This window comes from Bos indicus x Bos taurus, chromosome 6 (assembly GCF_003369695.1).
Source record: "Bos indicus x Bos taurus breed Angus x Brahman F1 hybrid chromosome 6, Bos_hybrid_MaternalHap_v2.0, whole genome shotgun sequence".
Classification (NCBI taxonomy): Eukaryota; Metazoa; Chordata; class Mammalia; order Artiodactyla; family Bovidae; genus Bos; species Bos indicus x Bos taurus.
In genome coordinates this window covers 72,209,334-72,237,174 of record NC_040081.1, presented here as the reverse complement: position 1 = coordinate 72,237,174, position 27,841 = coordinate 72,209,334, and the positions used below count along the sequence as shown (strand labels likewise).

At 43.7% G+C, this 27,841-nt stretch overlaps 1 protein-coding gene across 1 annotated transcript; it reads left to right on the top strand.

Annotated features, from left to right (window-relative positions):
* Positions 1–18,871: 18,871 nt before the first annotated feature.
* On the top strand, positions 18,872–26,252 carry LOC113894724 (serine protease inhibitor Kazal-type 2-like). The gene is made up of 4 exons (XM_027545396.1): positions 18,872–18,974; positions 19,791–19,834; positions 24,415–24,524; positions 25,927–26,252. The coding sequence occupies exons 1-4, from the start codon at positions 18,917–18,919 to the stop codon at positions 25,970–25,972; spliced, it is 258 nt and encodes an 85-aa protein (XP_027401197.1). The 5' UTR covers positions 18,872–18,916; the 3' UTR covers positions 25,973–26,252.
* The last annotated feature ends 1,589 nt before the right edge of the window (positions 26,253–27,841 follow it).

Genomic DNA, 27,841 nt, shown 5'->3' with positions numbered 1-27,841 from the left:
GCTTATAGAGATAAACCTCCCAAAATCTCAGTAGCTTGACACGAAAAGCTTATTTCCCACTCACAAAAATAGTCTAATGCAGATGTTTCTAGTTGGGATCCAGGCTCCTTCTATATGTGGCTCCTCCCACATTCCGAAGATGTCTCCCAACGTTTTCCTGGGGGTAATCTCCCTTCCTGTCAGCTGGGAGGGTCCAAGGGCGTGGAGGACAACACAGAGATGTTTAATGGGCCAGTCTTGGAAGTATTACATATCACTTTTGACCGTGTGTGTGTGTGTGTGTGTGTGTGTGTGTGTGCGTGCATGTGCTCAGTTGCATCCAACCCCATGGACTGTAGCCTGCCAGGCTCCTCTGTCCATGGAATTCTCCAGGCAAAGTGAGTTGTCATTCCTACTCCAGGGGATCTTCCCCACCCAGGGAACCCTAGTCTCCTGTGTCTCCTGCATTGGTAGGCAGATTCTTTACCATTAGCGCTACCTTATCGTTGTTTGCTCAGTCGCTAGGTCATGTTCAACTGTTCCGACCCCCACGGACTGCAGCATGGAAGGCTTACCTATCCTTCATTATCCCCAGGAGCTTGCTCAAACTTATGTCCATCACGTCGGTGATGTCATCCAACCATCTCATCCTTTGTCATTCCCTTCTCCTCCTGCTTTCAGTCTTTCCCAACATGAGGGACTTTTGCAATGAGTTGGCTCTTTGCATCAGGTGGCCAAATATTCAGCTTCCGCATCAGTCCTTCCAATGAATATTCAGGGTTGTTTCCAGATTTTATGAATACAAATATATAGTAATGAATGATTTTACTCTGAACTCTTTATTCATAGATATCTAACATAGACTAACTTATTTAACCACAGCAGCAGAACAGTGTCTAGATTTATCATCGCTTTTCTTCCAAGGGGCAAGCATCTTTTAATTTCATGGCTGCAGTCACCATCTACAGTGATTTTGGAGCCCAAGAAAATAAAGTCTGTCACTGTTTTTATTTTTTCCCCATCTATTTGCCATGAAGTGATGGGACCAGATGCTATGATCTTAGTTTTTCTGAATGTTGAGTTTTAAGCCAGCTTTTTCACTCTCCTCTCCAGCACCATCTGGGAAGACCGCTTTGACCACATACCACTAGGGATATCTAAGGTCAAGGAAGGTTTGGAAATATAGCTCAGGTGTGTGCCTAGGTAGAGAAGGAACCGGGTTTGGTAAACAGCTAGCTAATCTCTGCCACTGTGGTTAAATAAGTTAGTCTGTGTTAGATGTCTATGAATAAAGAATTCAGAGTAAAATCATTCATTACTGTATATTTGTGTTCATAAAATCTGGAAACCACTTATTTCAGGAAATATCCAAAGTCTCTGTCTATGATAAAAACTATTCTGTATACCTGAGAGCTGCCTTTTATATATTCTCTCAGGAGAGGAAAGAAAGGAGAAACTTGATTTTTGTAAAAATTCCATTTGTATCTGAATTGCTTTATAAGACTGTGAAATAATTACATATAAATTATAGTTTTGACTTGATTATAAAACCTGCCAGAATTCCATTCAAAGGTATGGTTTTCCTAATAGTGTGGCTATAAACACTGCAAAATGCATTTCTGAGGGTTTGAAATCTTACCTTCTAGAAAGGAATGGATATTTCTAAAATTTCTAAATTCTAAGGCCTGGGTAAATCCTGCAGTTTTCATTCAGATTGTCTTACCATATGTTTCTTTTCTAATTTAATACTGCTTAAAACTATAAGCTCCAGAAGAATGAGGTTCAATCCATTGGTAAGAAAGATAGAAAAGTGATAATAGGAGAAAACTAGCATTTGCTGAGGCTTATTTGTCAGGACTGTGTGAGGCACTGTGCCCACTCCTCACATCAACACTGCAAGGAAGGTAGTGAGCCCGGTTTTTTCGGTGGGGATCCTTTGTCTCTGGGAGGCTAACTAACTCACCTGTGGTCCCAAGCCAGGAAAGGACAAAGCTTGGATGTGACCTGAGGTCTATCTGGCACCAAAACCCAGATTCTTGAATAAAGCAGACTGGAAAAGAGAATGAAAACGAAGAACTTGGGAAACGAGCTAGAGACCAACACTACGGAGCTTTGAAATTTGACTCCTCAGTCTTTTCTTTCCTAAGAAATCCCTGGAGGTGATTTTTTTGACCACCCCTCATAGCCTGCGGGATCCTAGCTCTCTGTTGTTTATTTGCCAAGTTATGTCCGACTCTTTACGACCCTATGGACGGTAGCCCACCAGTCTCCTCTGTCCATGGGATTTTCCAGGCAAGAATACTGGAGTGGGTTGCCATGTCCTCCTTCAGGGGATCTTCTTCCCAATCCAGGGATCAAGTTGATCTTAGTTCCCTGACCAGGAATCATACCTATGCCCCTGCTGTAGAAGTACAGAGTCTTAACCACTGGACCACCAGGGAAGTTTCCACAGAGGTGCTTAATTCCTTTGTATCTGTTAGCCACTAGCTCTGTAGAAAGACTGAAGTCACATGTAAGGTTAGAGCTTCAGATCTTAGTACCAGCTCTCTGATGTTTCTGGTCACTTATTGAAATCCCTCTGCAGGGTTTTTTCCCAAACCAGGTGTCTAGGGGAGCAAACAAGTTCCAACCTAGTTCTTGACTGGGAAGGTATGGCCGCCTTGATCACATCTCCATGGGAAAAATGAAACTGACAGATTAAGGGAGTAATTCCAAGAATAACTTTGGCACTAGACCTAAGACTGGAAAACAATTTTCCTTCTCCTTTGGGCAGTGAAAATGCCTCAAGGACAGTAAAATGTGCAGGAGAATCAGGCTGAGGGCCATTTTTCCTCTTCTCCTCTGCCAGGGTCCACGTGTGTAAAACACATGAACTGTTGGCTACCTTCCTGAGTTTTTACTCAGCTGTTTATAGCAGGCCTGTAAATATGCACATCGTAAAGTTAAAAATAAAGCCAAATAGCAAGACTTCAGAGTGGGAGAGACAAGAAAATACTTATACTTTACAAGAATTAAACTAAAATTCCAACCTCAACTATATAAGGTAAGTTTTTTGAATCCTAAGAATTATATTTTGCAATATTGAGTGTATCATTTTTGAAAAAGCCACATCTTTTTAATCTACTTGGGTTAACACTATTTTCAAATTATCTTTCTTACAGCCATTACATAGAATGCAAAGAAGATAAAGAAACAACAGTGCTAAAATGTATTCCCAGTAAATTGATACATTCTCTGTGGAATCTTTTTGCAAAAACGGAATATGGATTAAAGATTAAAGTAATGTACCAATGGTTATAATTCAAAGTAAAAGTGAAGTGAAAGTGTTAATCGCTCAGTCATGTCTGACTCTTTATGATCCCACCAGGCTCTTCTGTCCATGGAATTCTCCAAGAAAGAATACTGGAGTGGGAAACTATCCCTTTTTTCGACTCAGGGATCAAACTCATGTCTCCTGCATTGCAGGCATATTCTTTACTGTCTGAGTCACCAGGGAAGCTCAACCAATAGTTATATTCAAATATATTCTAAAATACATATAATTGTACTAAGAGGTAAAGGAGTATTATGTATGTAATCTACAAATAGTTCAAGAACAATATTATGCATAATGAAGCATCCACATATATGTATTTATAGAGATAGTGAATTATAAAACAAATGTGGGAAAATGATAAAAGTTGATAGATTCATTGTAATGTACTGATTGCTACTGATTTGTTCACTTTAAAATAGTTAATTTTATATTATGTGAGTTTCACCTCAATGGAAAAAAATATATAATGGATTTGAGTGAAGGTATAAAGGGTGTCTAGAATTTTTCTGTATTACTCTGCATTTCTGTATTATTCTGTATTTTCTGTAAGTATAAAATTATTTTTAATAAAAAGTTAAAGAAACCTCTATAGAAACTATAGTAAGTAGCTCAGCAGAGAGAATTTAACTTGGAAATTAAATTAGTTATACAGATGTTAAAGGTCTGAAAAAAGCAAAGGGACCCTGAGGTAACTGAGGTAAAGCCTGCGGGTACCATGAGCCATGTTCTAGGAGGGGCTCCACAGAGCTGAGACTCAGACCTCTGAGGACTACAGTAGTTCAGAGAGCTGGAAAAAAGTCTGAAATCAGCTGCTACTACCGTCAGGGTAAACGGCCGTGCATGCGTGCTTCGACTCTTCAGTCGTGTCCAGTCGTGTGACCCTATGTACGGTAGTCCGCCAGGCTCCTCTGTCCAAGGGATTCTGCAGGCAAAGATAAAGGGGGCACTGTGAGCCAAAGTCCATCCTTCCTCCTCCTGCCTTAAAGTCTCCCTCTAGTGCCCTCGGGCTTCCCTGGTAGCTCAGGTGGTAAAGAACCCACCTGTCAATGCAGGAGACATAAGAGATGTGGGTTTGATCCCTGAGTCAAGAAGATCCCCTGGAGAAGAGAATGGCAACCCACTCCAGTATTCTTGCCTGGAGAATTCCATGGATAGAGAAGCCTGGTGGGTTACAGTCCATGGGGTCACAGAGTGGGACACAACTGAGCGCCTAACACACAGCGCCCCCTACTGGAAGAACCTGACAGCAGCCTGCTGACACAGAATGTAGGCTGTAGAGTTCTAGTCTCACCATCAGAAAGCTCAGCATGAAGGTTTCAAAACCACAAACACACAGGACCCAAGATATTTGGAAAGCAATTCTTTCTGGGTTTGATTTGACGGATATAAGTTTAGTAACAGGCACACTGCACCATAGCGGAATTCTGAGATGCATAAAAAACCCAGCTCAGAAGAAAATCATAGTCTTAAATACAAACACTCACAGAGCCAATTCACATTAGTTACAGTATATTCTATTAAGTGGCCACAAACACACCATTAGTGAATACTGAACCATCGTTCTAGAGAAAATGCAGGGTTAGCTTCCTATGAGGCTCTGTCACAATATTTTTTATCAAACTGTGAATAAATAACTTTGTTTTATGGCTGTTTATGTTTAAAAACACCTTACTTAACACATTTTTGGTTGATTAACACTGAACTGATGTTCAACAGCACTTTAACTCATGCCCAAGTAAAGCTCGTCCATCACATGTATTTTCTCCTTAGGAGAAACTTCAGGAGAAATTCTTTCTTTTTAAATATTTATTTATTTATGGCTGAGCTGGGTCTTTGTTGCTGTGTGCAGGCTTTCTTAGTTGTGGTGCTTGGGCTTCTCATTGTGGTGACTTCTCTTGTTGCCAACTCAGGACTTCCATTCCAAGGAAAGAGAAGACGTGCATACACACAGGAATGGAGAAGTAAATACTGGGACGACAGTCTTATGCTGAACTCAGGCCTTAGTCCCCTCTCATCTGGGGAACCTTGAAGCCTTCCAGTTGCCTCCTCAAGGAAGAAACCCTCATCTGGTTCCTATGTGGATCAGATCCCACATGCCATAGCTTCACTCTTGCAGCGCCTTTGCCCCATCCAATGCATTCAGCTCACCACAAAGCAATTTTCTTAAATGGCCCATCTGCCTCAGGGATCAAGACCAACCTTCTGAGAGTGACTGAAAAGATTCTTCATGCTTTAGACCCTGGGCTCCACTCCCACCTCCTCCCGCCTCCCCTTGCCGTGCCTGAACTTGCACTCTGGCCTAGCTGACCCAATGTCTGGACTTTTGCCTGTCTGCTTACTGCTTTGGATGCTCTTCCCCATTTCTTTTTCCAGAAAGCCTTTTTAGGGTCCCCAAGTCTGAGATGGCAATGACACCCCACTCCAGTACTCTTGTATGGAAAATCCCATGGATGGAGGAGCCTGGTAGGCTGCAGTCCATGGGGTCACGAAGAGTCAGACACGACTAAGCAACTTCACTTTCACTTTTCACTCTCACGCATTGGAGAAGGAAATGGCAACCCACTCCAGTGTTCTTGCCTGGAGAATCCCAGGGACGGGGGAGCCTGGTGGGCTGCGGTCTCTGGGGTCGCAGAGAGTCGGACACGACTGAAGTGACTTAGCAGCAGCAAGTCTGAGATGGTTTTTCAATCTTTTTTTTATTTTTGGGATATTCTTGGGGAATATCCCAAACATAGCACCTACCATACAGTAGGCGTCGTGCTCCCTCACTGAGCTTCAAGCTCCTAGGGCTGCCTGCTCTACGTTGTTATTTAATCGCTCCGTCGTGTCCAACTCTTTTGCGACCCCATGGACTGTAGCCCGCCAGGCTCATCTATCCATGGGATTTCCCAGGCAAGAATACTGAAATGAGTTGCATTGCCTACCCTATACATCTTAGAATTGTTAGTGGAACTTAAAAAACTCCTGGCATGCAGTAAGCCTTTATAAATATTTTCTGAATTAACCAGTGTGAGTGAGGACATTTTACAAAATAACCACAGGAGTGAAGAGAAAGAAGTCATTCATGAGGGTGAGGTGTGCCTTTTGGAGAATGTTGAAATTTCAGACATGCTTCATGGAAGGGTCAACGCTTGGCAAGGCTTTTACATGCTGGCACTGGAGACTGGTTTTTGGAGATGGTGTGCTTAGGAGGCTGGGGAGAAGGCTGAAAGGAGGAAGCTTAACCAGGGTGAGAGACAGTGGCTTTAAATAGGGAAGTTTCAAGAAAACAGGAAGTTTTGTTTTTTTTTTTAAACCACCTTGGTGAAGTGCATGGATCTCAGTTATTAAGGCGTCAGAAAACTGTTGAAGGTGTGTAAGTGGCTAAACTTCTTTGATGTATTGGGCTAGTCATTACAGAAATAGAAGATCACTGTCCAGAGATGTTAAACGAGCCACTTCTAAACACTGTGTAAACACTCATCCTTGAGGGAAAGAACTGGAATGGCTCTCCTTTATTTGAGCCAGACTGCTTTAAAGTGGCTCAGACTGTCTAGTGGAGAAAGAAGGACCCAGAGAGCTGGCAGAGAAGGGTTGGCCCAGGGCTAGGAGGCAATTGAACCCCCAGGAAGCCAAGATGCTTGAGATGAATCTCCAAAGAGTTACAGGATTTTATGCTCTTGTTGTTCAGTCGCTCAGTCATGTCTGACTTTTTGTGACCCCGTGGAAAACAGCACGCCAGACTTCCTAGTCCTTCACTATCTCCTGGAGTTTGCTCAAACTCATGTCCATTGAGTCGATGACGCCATCCAACCATCTCATTCTCTGTCGCTCCCTTCTTCTGCCCTCAGTGTTTCCCAGCATCAGGGTGTTTTCTGATGGGTCTGCTCTTCCCATCAGGTGGCCAAATGAAGAAAGGGAAGGGTGTGATGGCATCTTCATTGTATGTTTAGAGCTTGTTTACTCCCTGGGGCTGGTTCTTTGATTTCTTAGCTTCAGAATATTTGCATAAGAATGTGATTCCCCAGGTGGGCTGATTTCCAGAATTGAAGGATTGACCTTTAACTCATCTGGGAATCTCAAAGGCCACTGAATCGACAGCTGACCTTAGTCAGAGGAGCTGGGTGGGGCCTGATACGGGTTACCCTTTGAGGCTGAGGTTTTTAGGCTGATTAGATACTGCTGCTGCTGCTGCTGCTGCTGGTAAGTCGCTTCAGTCGTGTCCGACTCTGAGTGAGCCCGTAGACAGCAGCCCACCAGGCTCCCCCATCCCTGGGATTCTCCAAGGCAAGAATACTGGAGTGGGTTGCCATTTCCTTCTCCAGTGCATGAAAGTGAAAAGTGAAAGTGAAGTTGCTCAGTCGTGTCTGACCCTTAGCGACCCCATGGACTGCAGCCTACCAGGCTCCTCCATCCATGGGATTCTCCAGGCAAGAGTACTGGAGTGGGGTGCCATTGCCTTCTCCAGGCTGATGAGATAAGGGAGGGTGAAGTTTCTCCTTTGCACCTGCACCAGCATCCCCTTCTCCTCCCCCTGCACACTCCACCTTACTCCCCACTCCCATGTGCTCTCACTTAAAGGACAGAACCCCCACCCCATCCCCACCCCACAGTTGCCACCAAATGTAGACTTTTCTGAGGGGCCAGAGGTTTTCGGTTGTTCCTAGTCTGTGACTGTATACTGAAGCCAGATATTTTCCCTGAGTCTGTTGTAACCTCCTCACCAACCCCACGTGGTGTCCGCTCACTCAGCACCTCTTCAAAGAGGTGGTGTTGTCACCTAGGTCACTGCAGTAGGTGCTACTAGCGAAACTGTTTGTGAAATTTGAGCATACAAATAGAAACCTTCATTTTGTTTTGATGAAGAATGTTGGGCTGCAGCCCGCAGCCCTACAAGCCCAGTGCTTGCCCAGCTTCTAGACCAAAGGAAGAGCCTGGAGTCAGGGACAGAGACTCAGTGGTTTAATGAATGAGGGGGCTTATGTGTCCAAAGCAAAGTCTTGGAGCACACCCCATGGTGTCCGGCAGACAGCAGGCAGGGCCTGGCAGGGGCTTCACTCCCAGGAGCAGGGGGAGATTACCACTTATAGGGGCACTTACATCAGCTTGACTCATCAGTTACCAGGGAAACCAGAAGTGGGGACCACCCCTGACTGCCCATTAGATAAGAACAACGGGCCTGGGGCAAGTATGTACGAAGGTCAGTCAAAAGAGTAAGGTGTAGGTGAAGTAGGCCCTGATAGATTTGGCAGGGGTTGGTGGGGGGGGGGGTGCGTGCGGCAGATGTATAGAGAGCAAGAGAACAGCCATCTTGGATAGCAGAGTGCTTAAATGTGACTGTGAGGAAATTGGGGATCATATACATCTTTCTTGAGTTGGGCCTCATGTGGAAAAGATTGCTCATCCATACCAGCTTGTACTGCCTTCTCAGGTTACACCAAGTGGCACACAGGTTTCTTAGTACGCAGTGTGGTGCCCCAAGGATGAAAGAACAAGGTGAGCAAGAATGGTCTTGGAAAACAGGAACAGAAAAAATCAGACCCTCAATACCCTTCCCCAACATGTTGTAACCCTTGTGGAATTTTTGAGTCCTGCTGAGTAGTATTGCCTATCTTCCCTTTCACCCCATATAAGGAAAAGATGTTTGCCTTACTCTTCTCCTGCCCAGTATACATACCTATCCAATCAGCAAATGACTCTCCACACCCCTACCCTGCTCCTTGTCCCACTCACTATACTGGCAGACAACCGCCTCCCCCAATCTAATAAACTCGATTCTCCTTTCATTCTGCCTCCTGCCTGGAAATTCTTTTCCAACCTGCACACAGACCATGACACTATGACTCTGAGATCCTTGAACCTAGAGGCTGTGTCATATTTACCCTCAAGAGGCCTGACAGCTGATGTTCAGTGAGCCTGTTGCTTTACTGAGGAGGGAAGTTGCCCGTGTTCTCTGGGCCACCTTCCCCCTCACACCTTTCCCTTTCTGCACAAATCATAGACATGCACAAATCTCCCTCTGCAAAACCAAAGCAAACAAGTGTCCCCATAATCCACTCCACGCCTCATCCCACTTTTGCTCACTTGCCCCATACATCAGCCTTAGCCTCTGTTTTTTCTCTTTCTAGGAAAAAACAGTGACCCAGTCCACCTCTCCTATTCCCCAACATTATGAAGTCTGCTTTCAGTCTTCCTCACTCAGAAACTGTCTTTGCTGCATTCATCAGTAGCCTCTTCATTGAGAAAGCAGCTGGGCCCCGTAGAGTCTCTTCACAGGCACGGCTGTTGATTATTTCACCTGACATGCTGCCATCTAGGCCTCCCCAACAGCACTCTGACCTGGGTTTGCAAGGAGCTTCTCAGACCACTAAACCCCTTTCCCATGTCAGAGCCTCCTTTTAAGTCCCCCATAGGAGTTGCTAAGTGTTCTGATGCTGATCCCACTGCCTCCCTTCCATCTAGAATCTTGCTCCTCAATGTGGTCTTTCTGGACAAGTAGGATTGGCTTCCTTGAGAGCCTGTTAGAAATGCAGACTCTTAGGTCTACCCTGGACTTCCTGTATCAGAAGCTGCATTTTAATTTAGATCCGCAAGTAACTCATCTGCACATTAAGATTTAAGAGGTGCTGATCTATGGCAGCACTAAGAAAGAGAAATACAATGCACACCACGTGTATTTTGAAACTTCTTGTAGCCACATTTAAAAACATGAAAAGAAACATGTGAAATTAATTGTCATCATGTAGTGTAATTGAACTCAATAAATACAAGTTGTTATAATTTCAATGTGTAACCCATATAAAAATCATTTAAATACTTTATGCTCATTCGTTAGTTAAGTGTTTGAAATTCAGTGTGTATTCTACCCTTACAGCACATCTCACATCACGCCAGTCACATTTCAAGTGTTCAGTAGCCACAGGACCAGTGGCTACAGTTTTAGAAAAGGCAGCTCTAGAGTTTAGCGTGCAGATGAGATCTTAAGGTTACAGTGAAAAAATCTGTGGGCAAACTGCTTCAGAACTTATTGGTGTTGTGATCTTGTACAAATTATCCCTCTCTGGCTTCCTTTCCTCATCTTGTGAACCAGGAAACTGTGGAGATTCGTATCTGAGCTCTGTCACTTACCAGCTGTGGCTAAAAATGCTCTCCATCCTATGTGGTATTGTTAGGTAGGTAGGTAGAATAGGGAAAAGGAGTCCAAAATGGCGGTGACTAGAAGACAAGGAAGGTCAAATAAGGTCCGAGGACCAGAGTGAAGACTTCAGGCAGAACAAACAGCACTCCTGGCTAAGCCCAATTTGCATAGGGCAGGCCCAGGTGGAGGAAAAAACATATAAAAGGAGGAGCCAAAGCGCTTTCTCTCGGACTCTATCTCGCACGTGCGCGCGCGCTCTCTCTCTCTCTCTCTCTCCCCCCCTCCCTCCCTCCCCACGCACTCCTCCACTCTCTTCTCTTCCAGTCTTGGATTCTCCTGCTATCTTCTAAATAAAATGGAGCTGTAACACTGATTTGTCTAAGAGCTGTAGCACGGTTTGTCCAAGACCCGAGAGCTGTGACGCGCCGACGGCTTTAATGTCCGTCGCTCCAAATCTTTGTTGTGACAAGACAAAGAACCGAGGAACGTACACTCGCGTGACAGTATGTTGTAGAGAGAAATTCCTTACACCAATACCTGATCCATTATAGGAATTACTGTCCACAAGTTATAATGTCAGTAAAGTACCTATTCATAGTAACAATTATGAGTAGTTGGGTGATATAAAAAATGCTTATATTAAAATGTTAAATAAAAGAAACAACACAAAATGGTTTTTATAATATGATCACACCTATATTAAAATCAAAGTAGCTTAAAATTATAGCTAGAAGTAAGGAAGCAAATATTAATTTTGATTGTTTGGAAGAGAATATTTTTGGGGAGACAATGATTTTTTTTCTTTCTGCTTTCTAAATATGTAATGATTTTGTAATGAGAACAAAACTATTTCTCAAACTGCATACTAGTTGAACTAGTTGTGAGCATGGGGCCTGTAATAATACTCCCTGGGTTCCCCTGAGGGCACTGTGGTCAGTGAAATAAATCAGAGAAAGACAGGCTACATGATTTCACTTACATGTGGAATCTTAAAAAAAAACCTCATAGAAATAGGGAAAAAGTTTGAATGTTGCCAGGTGCCGTGTGGGTGGGGGAAATCAGGAGACGTTGGTCAAAGAGTATAAACTTCCAGTTATATTTAAGATGAACAAGTTTTGAGGATCTAATGCACAGCATGGTGACTATAATAACAATACTGTATTTTGTACTTGAAAGTTGCTAAGGGAGTAAATTTTAAATGCTCTCATCACACATATTGTTTGTGATTACATGAGGTGATGGATGTGTTAACTAATTTTATTGTAGTAATCCTTTCACATATTCTATGTGTATCAAATCATTGTATTGTATACTTAAACTTGCACAATGCTATATGTCAAGTCACCTTAATACATTTGGAAAACAAAGAGTAAGATATGAGGAAGAGAAGATTCACTTCACAGATTTCAGAGAAGCAAATTTTATTTAAATCTTTAAAAATATTACAGCAAAACCACAAATTCTCTGGATTCTGATTCTGGCTATGCTTTCCCTAGCTTATGATCTTGGATAACTTTTTAAACTGCTCTGTGCCTAGATTGCCTCATCTAGGAAATGGGAATAGTAATTATGCTTAACTGATAAGAGTTGTGAAAAAAAAAGAGTTGTCATGAGGATTAAATTATATAACAGCTATAAAGGGCACATAATCACAATGGTTTGATAATGAAGATGAAGGAGGAGTGGGAGGAGGAGAAGGGAGATAAGGTTTGTGTTAGTGATCATTGCCTCCCTGGGTTTGGACCCTGATTAGCTGTTGGGATTTGGGTATGTTTCTTAAATTCTCTAAGCCTTAGCTTTCTCATCTGTAAATGGAATAAAAATACAGGCAATATGCACAGATCACACAAAATTGATAAGGGGAGTACATAAGATCATTTGTGTATAGTGCCTGGATCACAATAAGCTCAATAATATTATTTCTAAAAAGTTAACACAAACTGGGGCAGCAATGTCTACTTTATAGATTGCTGTGAAGATAAAATGAGAGCCCTTTGAAAACTGCTGCTAAGTCGCTTCTGTCGTGTCCGACTCTGTGGGACCCCATAGACAGCAGCCCACCAGGCTTCCCCATCCCTGGGATTCTCCAGGCAAGGACACTGGTGTGGGTTGCCATTTCCTTTTCCAATGCATGAAAGTGAAAAGTGAAAGTGAAGTCGCTCAGTCGTGTCCAACTCTTAGCGACCCCATGGACTGCAGCCTACCAGGCTCCTCTGTTCATGGGATTTTCCAGGCAAGAGTACTGGAGTGGGGTGCCATTGCCTTCTCCGCTTTGAAAACTAAAGTACCAAAAAATGAAGCAGTAGTTCAATTCATTTTCGCTAGATGGCAGTAGACATCACCAAATACAGCTGAGCTCCCCTAAACAAATCGCTGAGGGAGAAAAAGACTCCTACTAGACACTTTCCTTTGCACACTTATTTGGCCTCGTCCCACTTCTGTGATGATGCCGGAATGGGACTGGAGAGCATAACATATATTATTTCAAATGAGTGAATTCCGTGCTTGGGCTCAGGAATCTTTTTGTTGGATGTAGACTGTGTTTTCAGGACTAGACCCAGACTGAACCAGACAGTATGTCACAGATCGACAGATCAACACACAGATATGAGAGGAAGAAACAGATCTGCCAACGTGCTGACTTTTGCCTCTTTGGCCAAATTATTTCTCTTCTGTAAACCTTTCATCAAGGTTTGCTGAAGTGCCATCAAAATTTGTATGTAGAATCAGTCAGTATGTCAAAGTTTCTCAAGGGAATAAAAAATCAATAAATAAATGTCCTCATACTAGATGAGGTACTGTTAGAGGTCATTGATGGCTGTGCCTCAGAGTAACTTTTCTTTTATTTGTTAGATTTCTTAAAATTTTCTTCTTTTAATAAAAAAATGACATTTTAAATCTTTTAACACTTGTACATATTGTATATGTTTGTTGGGGCTGCCCTAATAAAATACCACAGACCAGGTGACTTAACAGAAACATATTTTTTCACAGTCCCAGAGGCTAGATGTCTAAGGTCAAGGTCTCTTTTCTTCTGATGCTTCTGTCCTTGTCTTTCAGACGGCCATCTTCTTTCTGTGTCCTCGCATGGTTATCTTTCTGCGTTGTCTGTGTCCTAATATCTTTTTATAAGGACACCCGTCATCTTGGGAGTCCACTAAGTGATCCTATTGTAACTTAATTACATTTCAAAATATGGTCGCATTCTGAGGCACCGATGTTACATGCTGAGGTACATGACGTTGGGTGGGGAGGACCCAAGTCAGCCCATAACACAGGCACAGTTTGTTAAGAACAGCAGTGGACTACTCCTACTCCATCCCTCCTGCTTCATTTTCCAATTTCTGGAAGAATCCAACTTGTACTCTTTTTTTTTTTTTTTAGTATTTGTTTATTTGGCTGCACAGGAGTCTTAGTTGTGGCATGCAAGATCTTTAGCTGAGGCATTCGGGGATCTAGTTCCCTGACCAGGGATTGAAACCGGGTCCCCTGCTTTGGGATTGCAGGGTCTTAGCCACTGGACCACCAGGGAAGTCCTCCAATTTACACTCTTTTAGCTAATTATTTGAGCAGTTAACCTCACACCTATAAATAACATGTATTAATGCCTCATTGTTTTTTCAGGTTTAGACTTCATCCCTTTATTTTTTAAAATAAATTATTTATTTATGTACCTTTGGCTGATCTGGGTCTTCTTTGCTGCCCCTGCACTTTCCCTAGTTGTGGCGAGCGGAGTCTACTCCTCACTGTGGGGCTCAGACTTCCCACTGCAGTGGCTTCTCTTGTGGAGCCTGGATTTAAGTAGTTGCAGCCCGTGGGCTTTAGAGTGTGGGCTCTGTAGTTGTGGTCACGGACTCTGTTGCTCCGAGGCATGTAGGAGCTTCCATGATCAGGGATGGAACCGGTGTCCCCTGCGTTGGCAGGCGGATTCTCAACCACTGGACCACCAGCGAAGTTCCGATCCCTTGATTTTTACCGTGAAAGATGTACCTCTTTCTCACCTCCCATCACTCCCACCACCCAGATAGACTTCCTCTCTCCCCATTCTCCCAAAATAGTGAATCATAATTTTGGTGAGATCAATGATTGATATTTACATTGTTGAACAACTTTGTTTTTCCAGAAGCCAATTATTATTTTTTATTTGTTTAGTTTTCTATGTACTTGTTGTACCTCAATCTCTAAACTTTACCCCTTTGATGTCAATCTCATCTCAATTATGGTAAGACACATATCTTATTCTGTGTCATCCTCTGGAATCAGCTTCCAGGGGCCTCCTGCTTGTTCCATTCTGGATTGGCTGAACCCTAGGACTGTCATACTGCTGCCTACTAATTCTCTTTGCTTCTCCCTTGGGTTGGAATTTCTGTTTTCTGGATTCTATGTCATCTTCTTCCTCTTCTTGGTCTACTTTCTTGCTGTAATGTCAGTTTAAAATTTCAAACATTTACTTATTCAGCAAACTTTTTTTTTTTTTGGCAACATCATTTGGCATGTGGGATCTTAATACCCTGACCAGGGATTGAACCTGTGCCTTCTGCATTGGGAGCATGGAATCTTAACCACTGGACCACCAGGAAAGTCAGCAAACATTATTGAGCTTGTGTCTGGCACAGTGCTAGGCACTAGGAATACAGAAGAGGAATAGAAAACGTCACTGCTTCTAGGCTGATGATGTCCAGCTCTGTAACAACACAATGGCCAGTGTGATATGAGTTCAGGGCAGGTACCTGGTTAAGACTCTGCGCTTCCACTGCAGGGAGTGCGGGTTCCATTCCTCATCAGGGAACTATGAGTCTTAATCACTGAACTGCCATGGAAGTCCCCATCATTTTGTTTAGGCATACTAGTGGTTTGTTTTATTCTGTGGATCATACTTTTAGGTAAGCTAAGGTCTCAACCCCCTAGAAATTAATTTATTCATTTAACAAATATTTGTTGAGATGCACTCTTCTAGGTGCTGGAAATATAGCATGAATCAAAAAAGAATTACTCCCCTATAGGAACTGACATGAGAGTGTCATAAATAAATTTTTTTAAAAGTCAAGTTGAGATAAATCCTATGGGAGAAGGAAAACAAGGCAGGCCCAGGAGAAGAGAAAAGAGAGGTACTATGGTTTTATAGGACGGTCAGGGAAGGCATTTCTGATACGGGGAAATTTGAGCTACAACAGAAGAAAGGGAAGGAGACACGTAGGCAGAGGGAAAAGGTATTAATGACTCCAATAACCACAATGGTGTGATCACTCACCTAGAGCCAGACATCCTGGAGTGCAAAGTCAAGTGGGCCTTAGGAAGCATCACTGCAAACAAAGCTAGTGGAGGTGATGGAATTCCAACTGAGCTATTTCAAATCCTAAAAGATGATGCTGTGAAAGTGTTGCATTCAATACGCCAGCAAATTTGGAAAACTCAGCAGTTGCCACAGGACTGGAAAAGGTCAATCTCAAAGAAGGGCAATGGCAAAGAATGTTCAAACTATGACACAGTTGAATTCATTTCACATGCTAGCAAGATCATGCTCAAAATCCTTCAAGCTAGGCTTCAACAGTATGTGAACCAAGAACTTTCAGATGTTCAAGTTGGATTTAGAAAAGGCAGAGGAAGCAGAGATCAAATTGCCAACATTCACTGGATCATAGAAAAAGCAAGAGAGTTCCATAAAAACATCTACTTCTGCTTATTGACTTCACAAGGCTGTGACTGTGTGGATCACAACAAACCGTGGAAAATTCTTAAGGAGACGGGACCACCTTACCTGTCTCCTGTGAAACCTGTATGCAGGTCAAGAAGCAACAGTTAGACCTGGACATGGGACAATGTACTAGTTCAAAATTGGGAAAGGAGTACATCAAGGCTGTGTACTGCCACCCTGCTTATTTAACTTACATGCAGAGTACATCATGCGAAATGATAGTCTGGGTGAATCACAAGCTGGAATCAAGATTGCTGGGAGAAATATCAATAACCTCAGATATGCAATGATACCACCTTTATGGCAGAAAGCAAAGAGTAACTAAATAGCCTCTTGAAGAAGGTGAAAGAGGAGAGTGAAAAGGCTAGCCTAAACTCAACAGTCAAAAAACTTAAGATCATGGCATCTGGGCCCATCACTTCATGGCAAATAGATGGGGAAACAATGGAAATAGTGACAGATTTTATTTTCTTGGGCTCCAAAATCACTACAGATGGTGACTACAGCCATGAAATTAAATGACACTTGCTCCTTGGAAGAAAAGCTATGACAAACCTAGATAGTTTATTAAAAAGCAGAGACATTACTTTGCTGACAAAGATCCATATAGCCAAAGCCATGGTTTTTCCAGTAGTCATGTATGGATATGAGAGTTGGACCATAAAGAAGGCTGAGGGCTGAAAAATTGATGCTTTTGAACTGTGGTACTGGGGAAGACTCTTGAGAGTCCCTTGGACTGCAAGGAGATCAAACCAGTCAAGTATAAAGGAACTTAGTCTTGAATATTCATTGGAAGGACTATTGCTGAAGCTCCAATACTTTGGCCACCTGATGCAAAGGGCCAACTCATTGGAAAAGACCCTGATGCTGGGAAAGATAGAAGGCAGGAGGAGAAGGGGATGACAGAAGACGAGATGGTTGGATGGTATCGCCAACTCAACGGACATGAGTTTGAACAAGCTCCAGGCGATGGTGAAGGACAGGGAAACTTGGCGTGCTGCAGTCCGTGGTGTCTGCAAAGAGTCGGACACGACTGAGCGACTGAACAACAACAACAAGGCAGAGGAAAAGGCAAGTGCAACGTGCTCGGGTGGAGCAGGAAGGCCAGGGGTTGGGGAAGAGTGAGTCAGGGGAAAGCAGTAAGAGACCAGCAGAGGCCTTGGAGGCCATAGCAAGAAATGGCCTCTTCCTAAGACAGTGGAGATGGGAAGATATTGGAGGGGTTTTGACATGATCCCCAGAAGACATGCAGGTTTCATGGGCCATTTATTGCCCACATCTGGCTTCACTCTTATAGCCAAGCTCATGAGAGCCGTCAACATCTTCTGTCACCACTTTCTCACCTCATTCCTTCAACCCAGACCATTTGGGCTCTGGATGCCATCACTTCTCTGCAAAAGTTCTTATCAAGGTCATCAGGGACTATATCTCGTCAAAGTTTGTAACCATGCTCAGTCCTCCCACTTCCCAACCTCACCAGCAACTGACATGGTTGCAGCACTGCTCCACGATTCAGCAATCCCTGACTCTAGCCTGGTTTTCTTCCTCCTTCACAAGCTTCTTTTCCATATCTGTCAAAGTTCTGCATATAGTAGTGCCCCAGGACTCTGAACTCTGACCTCTGCTGTACTTTTCCCCTGGGCTTTGGGTCCACAGTTTTCAATACTGTAGATATGCTGATGACTTCTGAGTTTATATCTCTAGCTCCAAATTTGTAATTCCAAATGCCTAGTCCACGTGTCTACTCAGAGTTCTAATAGGCATCTTCTCCACATGTTCTTCCTCACAGAAATGGCATCACCTGTTCAGGACAAAATCCCAGGAAGCATCCTTGGATCCTATCTTTATTCCAGTTGGCTCTGCCTCCAAATGAAACCCTGAATCTGACCACTTCTCAGCAGGCCCCTGTTACCCACAAACTCCAGTTGCCATCATCCCTTGTCCAGATTACTGCACAAGCTGCCTGATTTCTTTCCCTGCCTCCACTCTTACCTATCCCCTTCATTCTTCATCCATTATCTTAAAAGATAAGTCATGTCAGGGCCATGACCTTGCCTAAAATCCTCCACTGCAATCAGAACAAATCCAATCCCTTATCAGGGGCCTACATCACCAGGTGTGTTCAAAGCCTTGTGGTTCCGACTGCCTCTCGGGCCCCCTTCCTCACCTAGGGCCCAGCTGATCACACTGAGTTGGCTCCAGTCTCCAGGTCTCTGCACTTGCTTTTCCTTGAGCCTGGAATATTTGTCCTCACGGTCGTCCCTAGGCTTCTTTCTCATCCTTCAGCTTTCAGCTTAAAGGTCACCTCGGTGAGGCCTTTCCTGATCTCCCAAAGTCTTCCCCTCCCCCACCACTCTCTAGCACGTTCAGAAATCACTGTATTCATCCGTTGTGGAGTTCCATGTGTAACCTCATCCCCAAGACGTACACCAGAAAGCTTCTAGAGAGCGGGTACCTCCTTTGTTTTCAGCCCCACACACTGCCTGGTAGAGACCAGATGCTGAAGAAACAGAGATTGACTGACAGTCCACGAGATTATCCAGGGCTCTTCTGAGGTTCTTTGTCTGTTGCAGGGAGAGATGGCTTCTTCAATCGCTTGCTCTTATTCTAGCCAGAGAGGGACTAGCAACCACCCTTCTTCTGTCTTCCCCTCCCCACTTCCTCCCCCGCCCCGCTCCCCCGCCCCTTCCTGCTCCATTCTTCCTCCCCGCCACCTCCCCTATCCCCCTCCATCCCGCCCTGTCGCGTGGGAGCCGTCCTGGTCGCGCAGACGCTGGAGCGCAGAGACGCGACGGCCGGCCGTGGAGGCATGATGGCGCTCAAGGCGCTGCGTTTGGTTTTGTTCCTGGTCTGGTGGGACTCGGCCGGTAATGCTCACCAGTCTCTCTGGTCCCTGGAGGACCAGCCAAGGAGTTACTGAGAAGGGGGTCTTGCCCGCTACTATCCCTCCCCGAGGCCTGGGGGGCCTTCGTGTCCCTCCACGCACCGTTACTGGCGGTTCCGGCCCGCCCCGCAGTTGCCTAGGGACACGAACTTGGGGATGTTCGGGGTTGGGGGGTGGCATTGTGGAGCCAGTAACCGTCTTTAGTTCCTGCTTGGGCTTCTTCCCAGGCTGCTCTTTCTTCCTTAAAGTGGATTTTCTGGAATCCAAGGTTAGGAGTCAGGTTTTTATGTACCCGGGGCCTTCCTTGCAGAACCTCAGCAGCAGATGTACAGGAATCAGAAATTGTGAATGCCGAATGCGCCAAGCACCGTGGGGTTCGTGAGAAAGCGGCTTCAGTCCAGCCAGACTTGATGTCTATTTAAGTCGAGTTAAAGTGATAACACCCAATGTCAAATTTTGCACTTATTATCTCGACCACAGAGGAAAACAATATCGTGAACTATTGAGTTACTTCTCTAACCTTTATTCGGTAGCTCCAGAGTTTCCCAAGCAATCCTCTTAGGGTGGTCAGATACAGAACCGGTACCGAGTGTTTTCTGTGTGCCTGCTAGGAGAGGTGCCAGAACACCCTTGAATCGACTTTTTAGGAAGGAGTCAAAGAAACTAGACATGTGAGGGAGAGGGAGACATGTAGCCTGTCTAAATCACAAGCTGAATTAAAAACAAAAAACAAAAAACACCCTTATGAAGAAGCACTAACCTTAATCCATCCTTTAAAATGTCTGTTTCCTCTTTGCAGCCTCTTCCAATGCTCAGTTTGGTCAACCTTCAGAATACAGTACAGTAAGTAGGAAACCACTTGTATTGTTTCTACTAATACAGTGACGCCCACAGTGGTTTGGGTAGGGGCTGGTTTTCAGGTCTGCCACTTTGGAGACAGTTGACTGCTTCTTTAGAAACCAGATTCTCAGGCAGGCTTTTTGACACAGATCACAGTATAAACTTTGGTTAAAAATTACTCAGGCCTTGAAGGCCTCAGGGCTTTGTTTCCTTTTAATATCTCCTTTGATGATTTAGAAGGTCCTATGCCCAGTAGTTACATGTTGTACTAGATATTTTATGTATATTCTCAAATTTAGTTGTGGAAGCAAACAAAGGCCAACCAGATGAAAGCAAGCAAAAACTATTCACTGCTTAATGTAGCAAGTGAGTCAGCCATGTCACTTGTGTTTTAGCTGAGACTCAAAGCAAAGGACCGGGAAAGCTTTGTAACGGGGAAAAGGGAAGGCATCAGGTGTGCCCTGATTGAGGCTGTTGGCCTGGGGAGGCTGGAGGTGAGAACTAAAGGCAGGCATCCTATGTGAATGGTTAGGAGGGCATATTTGGATCAGTTCAGTTCAGTTCAGTCGCTCAGTCGTGTCCGACTCTTTGCGACCCCATGAATTGCAGCACGCCAGGCCTCCCTGTCCATCACCAACTCCGGAGTTCACTCAGACTCACGTCCATCGAGTCAGTGATGCCATCCAGCCATCTCATCCTCTGTTGTCCCCTTCTCCTCTTGCCCCCAATCCCTCCCAGCATCAGAGTCTTTCCCAATGAGTCAACTCTTTGCATGAGGTGGCTAAAGTACTGGAGTTTCAGCTTTAGCATCATTCCTTCCAAAGAAATCCCAGGGCTGATCTCCTTCAGAATGGACTGGTTGGATCTCCTTGCAGTCCAAGGGACTCTCAAGGGTCTTCTCCAACACCACAGTTCAAAAGCATCAATTCTTCGGCGCTCAGCTTTCTTCATGGTCCAACTCTCACGTATGGATATACATGACCACTGGAAAAACCATAGCCTTGACTAGACGGACCTTCAGCCACCCTTATTTAAGCAAATCACATATGACTCTCTGCTTTCTCTCTAACCATTCCCACAGCAGGTCAATTACTCACTGATTAGAGACAGACCACCCTCTTGTTTAACTACTCCCCTGTAAATCATAGAGTTTGTTTCCCATGAGTGGAGCTGTATTCTTACTAAGACTCAAGTATGTGTGTTCACAAGCCTATTATGCCAGCCACAGTCTTAATTTGTAAAAAATGTAGAGACAGCATGAACATGAGGGTAAAGAAATGAAAATGTTTATATGGAAACTGTGTCAGATGCTTTTGAAAAACTTGCTAAAAGACAAATTCTAAAAAATTGAATTAGGTATAGTAAAACAACAGTAAATAATTGGAGAATTACTTTCTAGCTGTATATTACCTTGCTGTGCCAGTGTCTTTAAATTCTCACCATATTTTAAAAAGGGGGCAGGTTTACCCCTCAGGAGACAGATTGTCATTTTGATTGTCATGACCAGGAAGTTGTAACTAGCATCTAGTGGATAGAAAACAATGATGTTACTAAACACCCTACCATGCAGGAGACAGCCTCACACAACAATTAATTAGCTGGTCCAAAATACGAATGCAGTTGAGAAATCCCATTTAAAACAAAAGAAGAAATCATGGATGATTTATTGTGGGTATGATTTTTGCAGTGACAGCACACAGAACTCTAATTAGTTGAAACATTTCGTAGGAAAAGTCTTGTGTCAGGATTAGCTTCAGCTGCAGATAACAAGGACTCAAAATAACAGCTCACAGAACTGCCATCTTAGGATGTGGACTTTGTCATCCTGGTCTGTAAAGCGTAGAGTTCCATGCACCCAGGAGCAGGATGGAGGAATGGACAAAGAATAAAAATTGGGGGAAGCAGAGGACAAACCCCAACTTTCTTTTAAAGGAGGTTCCTAGCAGGTGGTAAAGAATCAGCCTGCAATGCAGGAGACCCAGGTTCAATCTCTGGGTGGGGGATTGAAGGGAGACTCTCCAGCCTGGAGAATCTGGAGAATGGCAACCCACTCCAGTATTCTTGCCTGGAGAATTCCATGGACAGAGGAGCCTGGCGAGCTATAGTCCATGGGGTTGAAAAGAGTCGGAACAACTGAAGGACTAACACAAACACAGAAGCAACTGCACGCAGTAATTCCACTTGCATCCCATTGGCCTGGCCTTGATTGTGTGGTCATACCTAGCTGCAAGGAGGTTGTCTTAGTGTAGGTAGCATTACAACTGGCCATGTGCTTCATTGTCTTTCCATCAAAAGATTGGCAATTTTATTTTCATTTATATGTTTTAAGAGAAAATGTTTAGGGTATGTTATAATTTTTGTTACTGTTTCCCTACTTTAATCGACTTTTTCAATTAAATGGCCAATTACCAGTTGTCCCAATCTCGTTGGAAAGAAACTGTCTAGTCTCCTGTGGAAGCTGTCCTGGAAGCCATCATCTTAGTGAGCCTAGAACAGGAAGAACACATCAGGCTCCTAAATGGAGATAGAAGGCTGAACGAAGGATGGAAATGGTCAAAAGTTTCTCTTTAGTTCAGAGTTTGGCCAATGCCCTGTCCTACTTAGGTCTCTATGAATCCACATAATATGAAGGAAAAGGTATATTTCATTTATTCAGAGTACTAAACACTTATTCTGAAGTGAGGAAAGACGATCACTATTACTAAAACAAAACAAATACAGCAGATCGTATATTCAACCTGTTATTAGAGTGAGCCTCTGCACGCTATGGTGTGACCACTGTGACCAGTTCTAGTCCTGGTTCTGCTGGAGACTAGTGGCTATGAGCAAGACATATTACCTCTCTGGACTCAATTCCGTCAAATCTGAGAGTTGAGTTCCACGATCCAATATCAGTTTGTTAGGGCTGTAGTAAAGCCACAAACTGAGTGACTTAAACAGCAGAGATGGATTGTCTCACAGTTCTCAAGGCTGGATGTTCAAACTCAAAGTGTCGGCAGGGTTGGTTCCTTCCAAAGGCTGTGAGAAAGAATCTGTTCCGGTCCTCTCTCCTAGTATCTCGTAGCCTCAGGCATTTCTTGGCTTGTAAATGGCGTTCTCTTGGTGTCTTCACATGTTCTTGCCTCCGTGTGTGACTCTGTGTCCAAACTTTCCTTTTGTTTAAAAAAATATTTATTTTATTTTTTGCACAGGCTTTCTCTAGTTGCAGCGAGTAGGGGCTGCTCTTCCTTTTGGTGCTTGGGCTTCTCACTGTGGTGGCTTCTCATTACAGAGCACAGGCTCCGGGCACATGGGCTTCAAAGCTGCAGTACTTGGGCTCAGTAGTTGTGGCTCAGGGGCTTAGTTTCCCTGCAGCATGTAGAATCTTCCCAGCTGCTGCTGCTGCTAAGTCGCTTCAGATCAAACCTGTGTCCCCTGCATTAGCAGGTGGATTCTAATCTGCTGCACCACCAGAGTGAAAAGAAAAGTGTTAGCTACCTCAGTCGTGTCTGACTCTTTGTGACCCCATGGACTGTAGCCCTCCAGGATACTCTGTCCGTGAGATTCTCCAGGCAAGAATACTGGAGTGGGTTGCCATTCCCTTCTCCAGGGGATCTTCCTGAACCAGGGGTCGAACCCAGGTCTCCTGTATTGCAGGTGGATTCTTTACCATCTGAGCCACCAGGGAAGAATTCCTGAATGAGAATTTCACCACCAGGGTAGTCCCCCAATTTTCCCTTTTTATAACCACACCAGTCATATTGGATTAGGGCCTGTTCTCCTAAACTTTTTACTTTAAGATAATTTCCTATAAGAAGACCCTACTAATCCCACATAAGGTCATATTCTGAAGTGCTAGGAGTTAGGACTTTAACATATCTTTCTGGGTAGATGCAGTTAAGCCCATAATAAGCCCTGAGGTCTAATTCTGAACCTACTGCTTTCCTTAATGCTGTTGCTTAAATGCTAGTATCTTACAAGTCCAGACAAAAGGTTACATTTCCGAGTGTGTCTGGGCATTATGCCATGGAATTAGGTGGAATGTAACAGGACATTCTCATGGAGTTGCTCGTGAAGAACAGATGATGAAGCTGGAGGATAGTAAAGTACGTTGGTGGCATATCTTGGACTTTCATTTAAAAATCAGCCAGCGTAAACCTTCTGCTGAGGTCCTTATCTTACATAGCAGGTATTGACCCATTGCTTCAACACTACATCTGATGCTTAGAAAAACCTGTGTGTCTGTATATGTGTGTGTGTAAAATAGAAATTTTTCTGTAGGAAATTTCTAGAAAATATAGGGAAACTTGGGACTTTGCCCAAATTCCTCTCTGGTGGCTCAGATGGTGAAGAATCTACCTACAGTGCAGGAGACCTGGGTTCAATCCTTGGGTCTGGAAGATATGCTGGAGAAGGGAATAGCTACCCACTCCAGTATTCTTGCCTGGAGAATCCCATGGACAGAGGAGCCTGGTGGGCTGCAGTCCATGGGTTCCCAAGGAGTTGCACACGACTGAGTGACTAATGGTGGAACTTTGCCCTCCTCTTACAATAAAAACATCTCAAGTTATTCACCAATTTCCATCTTCCTTTCTCTTTTCTAGCCAAACTGCCGTCAGTATACATTACCAGGATGTCCCCGGGACTTCAACCCCGTGTGTGGAAGTGATCTGTCCACTTATCCCAATGAGTGTACTCTGTGTATGAAAATCAGGTAGCAATTTTTCAATATAAACTAGGCACATATTCTTTAGTTCTTCTCTTGCATTTTGATTACTTAGGAAGTTTGGCTCTTTTCTTGGACATAATCGTATATGACATAAGTAGCTCTGTTTTAAGACATATTTAAAAAGACACAGAATCAGTGAATTTTCTAGGTCAAGGTTAGAAAAAGAGGCATGTGATTAATCAATTATAGACCAGATAATTAAGTGATGTTACTATCCAGGGATGGGTAGTTTCCCAAAATTAAAAATATATTTACGACTTCCCTGGTAGACCAGTGGTTAAAAATCCACCTGTGAGTGCAGGGGATAAGAGTTCAATCCCTGGTCCAGGAAGATCCCACATACTGAGGAGCAACTAAGCTCATGCACCACAGCTACTGAGCCCACGCTCTAGAGCCCAAGAGTCACAACTACTGAGCCCATGTGCTGCAACTGCTGAAGCTCGTGTGCTTAGAGCCTGTGCCCCACGATAAGAGAAGTCACCCCAGTGAGAAGCCCAAGCACCACAACTGTAGAGCAGTCCCTGCTCTCTGCAGCTAGAGAGAGCCTGTGTGCAGCAAAGAAGACCCAGAGCAGCCAAAAAAAAATTAGAAAAAGAATATATTTAGTAGTTAAACTCTGGAATAGTGAATGTTCTGTTGAATTCAGGAGCCATGTACAGGTGATCTACACACCCTGCACTACTGGTCAGAAAACCGGTCTTAGTAACTCTGCCTGTTTGAATGCTCACTAATAAGTGTATTATACTGATGCCCCCTGTGTAAGACACCTGGCCAGCTTAGGTGACCATGAGTCCACCTCCAGATACACTGCTTTGTATTTCAGGGGTTCAGTCTCTGAACTTAGTCTTCAGTAAATTACCAGGTCTTCTCAGAGTGGTTCGTGGGGAGTAGTTCCATGTGCCCTAAGGTTTGGGAAAAAATGGCAGAGTTGGGTTTTCACCTTCATTGTTTCCTAGATTTAGCTTTAAAAAAAATTATTTAATGATTTTAGGCTGTGCTGGGTCTTCGTTGCTGCTTGGGCTTTACCTAATTGTAGTGTGCAGGCTTCTCATTGTAGAGGCTTCTCCTGTTGCAGAGCCTGGGCTCCAGGGTAAAAGGGCTTCACTAGTTGTGGTTCCTGGACTTAGAGCACAGGCTCAGTAGCTGTGGCGCACAGACTCAGTTGCTTCACAGCACATGGGATCTTTCTGGATCAGTGATAGAACCCATGTCTCCTACATTGGCAGGCAGATTCTTTACCACTGAGCCACCAGGGAAGGCCCTAGATATTAGCTTTAAAAATGATTGTCAACCGGGAAGGAATACAATGTATAATGACGTGGGTCTTTTTAATACAAATTGTGGGACAGTTTCAATAAATGTGTTTTTATGATTGGTCAATTTTCAGGGAAGATGGTCGTGATATTAAAGTAATCCGAAGTGGACCCTGCTGATGGAGCAGTTCACAGAAGAGAAATTGGAGAAACACCCCTGCATACTAGATGGATTTTATTTTCCCCATTTCTCTTTTCCTGTGTTTCTTTGTGTGAGATTTGTTAACCCATATTTTCTGAGATGAGATGTGGAAGAGAGCCATGGACAGTGATTGATAATTAAAGCAAACAAACAAAAGTCCTTGTTTCTTGGCATTTACCCCTTGAGTTAAGCTTATCGCCCAGATTACTTATATGTTGCTTTATTTAGTTGGAATAAAATCAGCATTGTGTTCAGTTACCACTGTTCCCTGTTGAATATCCATTCTCACTCAGCCTCACAGGGCTCTTTTCCTCTCAGACGGAGGTGAATTTCACTAAGGGAGAAGTAGAGTCATTTTTGAGAGGTCAAGGTTTATTCTCCTTCGCCATTTCCCTGAATCTTTGATATAGTGTATGGTAATTGGTACAGTGTTGTGCATAGAACAAATAATGTGAGATGCTGAAATTGACTCTAGCCTGAACAGGTAGAGTCAAAAAAATATGCAATAAAAATACAAGATTTTAGAATTCCTTCCGATGCAGTTTTTCTTTCAAGTTAATGCAGAAACTTGCCCTTTTCCTTCTTCTAGAGCTGAGGTTCTGAACCCTAGATGATGCTGGGGCTATGTCGGGAGGCATTTTGGGGATCACAATTTGTAGGGTGGGTGCTCCTGACTTCTAGCAGGTAGCATCCAGGGATGCTACCAGACATTCTACAGTAAGCAGGACACCTCCCAGCAACCAAGAAATTTTCAGTCTAAAATGTCAGTAGTGCTGAGGTTGAGATGTTCTGTCTTAAGAGTCGGATGCAGCATAAAGAATAGATGTTGCAATAAAAGTGACCAAAGTTTAATTTAGAAAGATAATTGCTGTCCAGGCAGAGGGTTTTGAGTCAAGTCCTAGCTTTAAGTACATTCTAGGGTCAGGAAACTGTGAGACAAGAGGCAAGGGGTGATGACAGTGTGTAGAAAAAAACCTGGCTTTGGCAAGTGGACTACATGTGAATTTGAATTCTGATTCCAACACTTCCTTGGGCTTCTGTTTTTTTATCTGGAAAAGAGGGATCATGCTCAAGTCATGGAACTGCTATGAGGAAACTGCTTAGCACAGCACTTGGTCCATGGAAACTACTGAAATAATAGCTACTGTTAGTTCAAGTATCCCTCTTAGGAGGTAGAAACTGAGGCCCACAGAGGCAAACCAATTTGCCCAAGGTTATGAAGCAGTGTGGACTAGAAGCCTGGTCTCCAAATTCCCAGACCTCTGTTCTTATGTGGAATAGAGGCAATAAAGTGGGAAGTTGTATAATATAAATGTGCCACAACTACATTATGTCTGTAGTTATTTTTGGCTTAAAAGTTTTATAAAAGTAGTATATGATTTTCAGAAAGTTAAAAATACACCAAAATATATTTTAAAAATGAAAGTCTTGCCCATACTAGCCTCTAGAGGTGACCAATATTAACCTTTTGGAACACAGTCTTCCTAAGTATGTGGGGGAACTTAAATGTCAAGAAGCTAAAGGGTATTGGGGTGACACATCACTGTTGACAGCAGACCTGCAGGCAGGACACGGCAGCAACCTTCACTGCACCATGGAGAAGGAGGCTACCATTTATAGGGGGAATTGATGTCAGGCTACAAGGGCAACGAGCAGCTGGGGCCACACAGGTAGTTACTGATTGAACCCTGTAATTAAGAGAATTGGATAGTCCTGTGAGTGAAGCAGGGCGGGACTGGTTGAGCATGTACAGAGAGCAAGAGAACAGCCATCTTGAGTGGCCTGCTCAAACATGCATCTTGAGAAATGTGGACCTCGTCTTTTACTCTTTCCTCACGTGCCCTAGA

Excerpts from the sequence above, each read along its gene's own strand:
- LOC113894724 (XM_027545396.1), top strand. The coding sequence starts at position 18,917 with ATGATGGCGCTCAAGGCGCTGCGTTTGGTTTTGTTCCTGGTCTGGTGG. Across the intron at positions 18,975-19,790 it reads GGTCTGGTGGGACTCGGCCG|CCTCTTCCAATGCTCAGTTT; the intron begins GTAATGCTCACC and ends TCCTCTTTGCAG. Across the intron at positions 19,835-24,414 it reads AACCTTCAGAATACAGTACA|CCAAACTGCCGTCAGTATAC; the intron begins GTAAGTAGGAAA and ends TCTCTTTTCTAG.